At 42.0% G+C, this 6,000-nt stretch overlaps 1 protein-coding gene across 1 annotated transcript in view; it reads left to right on the top strand.

Moving 5' to 3' along the window:
• Positions 1-3,358, top strand: part of LOC106606332 (vesicular glutamate transporter 1) — a 46,843-nt gene extending 43,485 nt beyond the window's left edge. Inside the window, exons 11-13 of the mRNA XM_045719788.1 lie at positions 711-838; positions 2,066-2,135; positions 2,805-3,358. Coding sequence (XP_045575744.1) covers positions 711-838; positions 2,066-2,135; positions 2,805-3,100 — 494 coding nt within the window. The 3' untranslated portion in view covers positions 3,101-3,358. The remainder of the gene's footprint in view (positions 1-710; positions 839-2,065; positions 2,136-2,804) is intronic.
• Positions 3,359-6,000: the final 2,642 nt, after the last annotated feature.

Here is a 6,000-nt window from a genome sequence, read left to right on the forward strand (position 1 = left end):
GTTAGGATAATGTTGTGGTTAGGGTTAGGATAAGGTTGTGGTTAGGGTTAGGATAAGGTTGTGATAATGGTTATGGTAAGTTTGTGGTTATGGTAATGTTGTGGTTAGGGTTAGGATAAGGTTATGGTTAGGTTTAGGATAAGGTTGTGGTTATGGTAATGTTGTGGTTAGGGTTAGGATAAGGTTATGGTTAGGTTTAGGATAAGGTTGTGGTTATGGTAATGTTGTGGTTAGGGTTTGGGTAAGGTTGTGGTTATGGTAATGTTGTGGTTATGGTAATGTTGTGGTTATGGTAATGTTGTGGTTAGGGTTTGGGTAAGGTTGTGGTTATGGTAATGTTGTGGTTATGGTAATGTTGTGTTTAGGGTAATGTTGTGGTTAGGGTTTGGGTAAGGTTGTGGTTATGGTAATGTTGTGGTTATGGTAATGTTGTGGTTAGGGTTTGGGTAAGGTTGTGGTTATGGTAATGTTGTGGTTATGGTAATGTTGTGTTTAGGGTAATGTTGTGGTTAGGGTTTGGGTAAGGTTGTGGTTAGATTAGGCAGCCTACTGGTGATGAGGAAAGCTTCATACTTCAGTTGTTTGTAGCATGGTCAGATGGTGAGTCTCTCCAGACAGACTGTTACATAGCGGGAGATTTGGTTCTGGGTGCCAAACCAACATATTTCTATGCATTTCTCCTGTCCCCCCATCCCTCCCTCTCTCTTCAGGTTTCAACGTGAATCATTTGGATATTGCCCCCCGCTATGCCAGCATTTTGATGGGCATTTCCAACGGAGTGGGCACCTTGTCGGGTATGGTGTGCCCTCTTATAGTGGGCGCCATGACCAAACACAAGGTACCAAGACACACAGCGCTCTGTTCTATCAAACTGGCATTACATTTAACCAGTTACATGTAGGGGAATTACCAAGACACACAGAGCTCTGTTCTATCAAACTGGCATTACATTTAACCAGTTACATGTAGAGGAATTACCAAGACACACAGCGCTCTGTTCTATCAAACTGGCATTACATTTAACCAGTTACATGTAGGGGAATTACCAAGACACACAGAGCTCTGTTCTATCAAACTGGCATTACATTTAACCAGTTACATGGAGGAGAATTACCAAGACACACAGCGCTCTGTTCTATCAAACTGGCATTACATTTAACCAGTTACATGTAGAGGAATTACCAAGACACACAGCGCTCTGTTCTATCAAACTGGCATTACATTTAACCAGTTACATGTAGGGGAATTACCAAGACACACAGCGCTCTGTTCTATCAAACTGGCATTACATTTAACCAGTTACATGTAGAGGAATTACCAAGACACACAGCGCTCTGTTCTATCAAACTGGCATTACATTTAACCAGTTACATGTAGAGGAATTACCAAGACACACAGCGCTCTGTTCTATCAAACTGGCATTACATTTAACCAGTTACATGTAGGGGAATTACCAAGACACACAGAGCTCTGTTCTATCAAACTGGCATTACATTTAACCAGTTACATGTAGAGGAATTACCAAGACACACAGCGCTCTGTTCTATCAAACTGGCATTACATTTAACCAGTTACATGGAGGGGAATTACCAAGACACACAGCGCTCTGTTCTATCAAACTGGCATTACATTTAACCAGTTACATGTAGAGGAATTACCAAGACACACAGCGCTCTGTTCTATCAAACTGGCATTACATTTAACCAGTTACATGGAGGAGCAGTTTCCCAGACACAGATTAAGCCTAGTCCTGGACTAACATGTAGGCAGGTCCCAGATCTGTCTGTGCTTTACCTACTTCATTGTCATTGTCAAGACAATTCCATGAGTCGTCGGCAAGACAGCAGAAAAAGACTGGTACTAACTGAAATGAACTTTGAATGGACATGATTTAGTGAGAATGGCTTTTAGTCCAGGACAAGGCATTAGGTCTAATCATAAACAGCTTGTTAACTATTCAACTGTTTTGTTTGGTTTGTTGTCCAGAATTTGTCAACAGGATGATTCTAACATGTTTATATTTCCATAATTCCCTATCTTAAAACCTCTGCTCTCTCTCTCTCAGACGCGTGAAGATTGGCAGGGTGTCTTCCTCATCGCTTCAGTTGTTCACTATGGTGGAGTGATTTTCTATGGTATGTGTTTATGTGTTGGTTCCTGTGTGAAGCTCCAGTCATTCAATGAACCTATAGTTCAGGGAGTCTTTGTGAATTGTATGCAAATGGTTAATTTTATCAACGAACCATGTGTGAGGGTTTTCTATGTGAATCGCAAATAAATGATGTGTAAAATAGTGGGAATCCAGTGACAATTTAGCATGAACCACAAATGAATCGACTGTGGCCCAATTTGTAAGTCGCTCTGGATAAGAGCGTCTGCTAAATGACTTAAATGTAAATGTAAATGTCATGTAAATCACCAATATATGAATGAATGCAACTTGAGTTCTTCCGACATCGCAAGAGAATCACGAATGAATGACAGATGTAAATCCTTCACCAAATCAATCATGTGTGAACCCTAAAGGGAATTCAGACTGAATTAAATTCAAAATCATGTTTGAATCCAATTACATGAATTCAATCACATGTGTTTACTCATTTGAATCCACTTTGCCACATAAAGTATTAATCACATCGTAGCGAAAGGTTTTGCTAACGTTTCTTATTGGACAAGCTCAGTTAGTCCCTTTCTGTTTCCATCAGTTTTCTTCCGATTGGTGTCTTATGAATAGCCTACGACCGAGGTGTGAATCTAATGTGACCCAAACCTGATTCTGAATTATCCTCCTGGCTCTTTCCCAGGAATCTTTGCGTCAGGGGAGAAGCAGCCGTGGGCGGACCAGGAGGACACTAGCGATGAGAAGTGTGGCATCATCGACGAGGACGAACTGGCCAATGAGACAGAAGAGATGTACCGCACAGGCGGAGGGGGGCAGTACGGAGCCATGAGCCAGCCAACAGCGGGCCCCAACGGAGGAGGGGGTGCTGGAGGGGGGGCAGGGTGGGTCCAGGACTGGGAGAAGACGGAGGAATATGTTCAACCTCCGGGATACAACCAGTATCTCTACGGAGGGGAGGGAGAGAGGGAGCTCACATAATGCACTATTCAGACTTGAGATAAGTTGACTAAACATGGACCTAAGTCTAAAAAGGCTGACTTAAGTCCATGATTTATTGACTTAAGTTCATGTTAAGTATACGGTAACTTTCTCAAGTCTGAAGAGTAGGGAGATGGGGAAAAGAGAGAGAGAGGTGAAATAAGAAAGGACAGATGTTTTGGAAAAAGGACATGTAGTGAGGGAAGATAGAGGGTTAGCAAATTGTCATAGGTGTGTTTTTGTATATACGTACATTTACACATGTGGGACATTATATGATTTTTATGCATTTGTGTAAGTGTGTGAGAGTGTGTGTGTGTGTGTGGGGGGGGGGGGTTGATGATAATGGTGTATGTTGTGGTCCAGAACCTGAACTAATCTCCCAGAATTCCCTCCTGCTACTGAACCCTTTGTGACAAGTCAGGAGTGATGTTTTGAAGGAAGTAAATGTTTTCTTGTAGATGTTGCTCAGCATTCCAGTGTGTGTGTGTGTGTGTGCGTGTGTGTGTGTGTGTGTGTGTGTGTGTGTGTGTGTGTGTGTGTGTGTGTGTGTGTGTGTGTGTGTGTGTGTGAACATTTTGCCTGTTGAACCTAAAACTCTTATTGGGCCACTGTTGCTCACTCATCAGTTGAGTTTAATTTACATGTCATTTACTTTCAAACGAATACGTCTCCATGTCCATGAGCAGTCTGTCGGATTTGTGGGTGTGTCTGGAAATCAAATGTAAGTGTCTCGTTTTTGAAAAGCTTGTTGTTTATAAGCATGGGTGGTACGGATGCGACTCAACCCAAGGCTTATTTTCTATTGCTACTGGCCTATGTTGCACACAGCAGTCCAATGTTTTCCAGCATCGGCAAAGTGGGCATTATATCCATGAGGAAAGGCCATTGGTTACTCCACTGAATCCTGTCAGAGAGCAGTTAAATGGTGCTCCAGAATTCTGTCATTATTGTCATATTACCCTCTCAGTATTTTAGGCATTTTGCCAAAATCACTGAACGCACTTATATGTAGAAGTCAATATTTACTGTATGTAGGCTACTGTTCCTTTCTATATACGTTTCTATGTATTAGGCAGTGCTCTCCTGAAGTGTGTGTGTGTGTGCGTGCGTGCGTGCGTGCGTGCGTGCGTGCGTGCGTGGCGTCGGGTGCAGGTGCTGGAACATTGTGCGGTGAGCATGCTGTGATGATGGGTCCATGGGTGCAGTGAGTGCACCACACAACGTGGCCATGTGTCCACGTGTGACAAGAGAAGTAATGATGACTTAGGATGTTAATGTGTGACCACACGTTGCTGTATTATTTCTATTGATGAAACTTGTCGGCCTGTTAGTGAATGACTGACTGTCGGTGAATTGTGTGTTAACCTTTTGTGCAGTGATGGAAAAAATGTGAGGTTGCCATTGTACCACAGCGTGCAATGTGTGTCTAATACTGGTCTTTAACAATACGAACTGTATCTTCAGGTGTGGGTGTTCTGTCATATTATACAGTGTACGTTTGCGAGGCTAACGGGGACTGTATGCTCTACGTGTCCTGAACAGAACATTTCAGCAACCAATCCTGGACTTGTTACTATAGTTGTTGTTGGTTTTCTGTTGGTTTCTTTTGTCTTTTGGTTTCTTACTTTCCTGTTTCCATGTTCTCCTCTGTCTTGTGGAAACGTACGATTACCTGTTGGGGAAACAACATGTAAAAACACATACAGATATATACATACAAAAACACAGAAAAAATATGACATGTATGAAATATGTATATGTGTAAAATAAAAGGTGTATATAAAATGGTGTCGTCATTATTACACCCCTATTGTCATTACTGTTTATAATTGATCAATAATTCTGGTTTTATCACTTTCTAAGTAGACAATAGCATATTGTCATTTTAGTAAGTACATTTTAGTAAATACAGCGATTGGTATTGTAATAGCACAAGGAATTTAACTTTTTACATAATATTCACATTCATATTCCCAAGGTTCTCTCTCTCTCTCTCTCTCTCTCTCTCTCTCTCTCTCTCTCTCTATGACAGATGGATGCTGGATTATCTCTGTGATTTTAGGCAAAGATTAGTGAGGAGAGCAGATGCACTCAGTAGGGGAGAGAGAGAGACAAATGGGGAAGGATGCAGGGGATTGGCTATAGCCTAGGTTATGGCAGGGAGGTGAGGGGGGAGAGACTGGTGTGTGCGCTTCCCTAAGTCCTTAGTGAGCTGTAACACAGTTTGATCCATCACTGTCAGGGTTCCACTACTGATCTTTACAGCCCCAATCCTCTCTTTCACTAATGCAGTTCGATACTTACAGCAAACCCAATAGGGACTAAGGTATTCCAATATTTCCCAATATTATCCTCATCCAATTTGTCAGTTTGAATATCGTTTTTAAGGAAACCCCATAAAATTGGGCCATCAACCTTGTGCTTGAAATGTGTCAATAGCGTGCAATGAACAAAGCGATCTTGACTGTGTGTCTGTTTTTCACAGACATCTAAATACTGTATATTTTGGTCGGTTAGCTCTTTTTACAGCCTATTGGTTGGTTGACCGCTAGTACAGTGATTCCATCTAGTGGTCAAATTATCTCCGCACACTCAACAACCCAAATAATCGAGCCAATCAGACTCGAGTGCGCTCTTTCCAAACATTACTGCACCAATGTCTATGATTGGTTAATCTTCGTACAAAGGCGGGACTATCAAGGCGTCGTGAGCACGCGATTTATTTTTCGGACACGACCAATGAGGCTTTCAGTCGGTTCCTGATTGGTCCGTTTCTGATTTGAAGGCGGGTATAACCGGAAGTAGACCGCAAGACCCATTCTGGTTAGGTTACTCTACTGTCTGTCTACTTTACCACAATGGTATTGGCTGTTAAATCAATACCATTGATTGCGTTT

Source organism: Salmo salar, chromosome ssa06, assembly GCF_905237065.1.
Source record: "Salmo salar chromosome ssa06, Ssal_v3.1, whole genome shotgun sequence".
In the NCBI taxonomy this organism is placed as follows: Eukaryota; Metazoa; Chordata; class Actinopteri; order Salmoniformes; family Salmonidae; genus Salmo; species Salmo salar.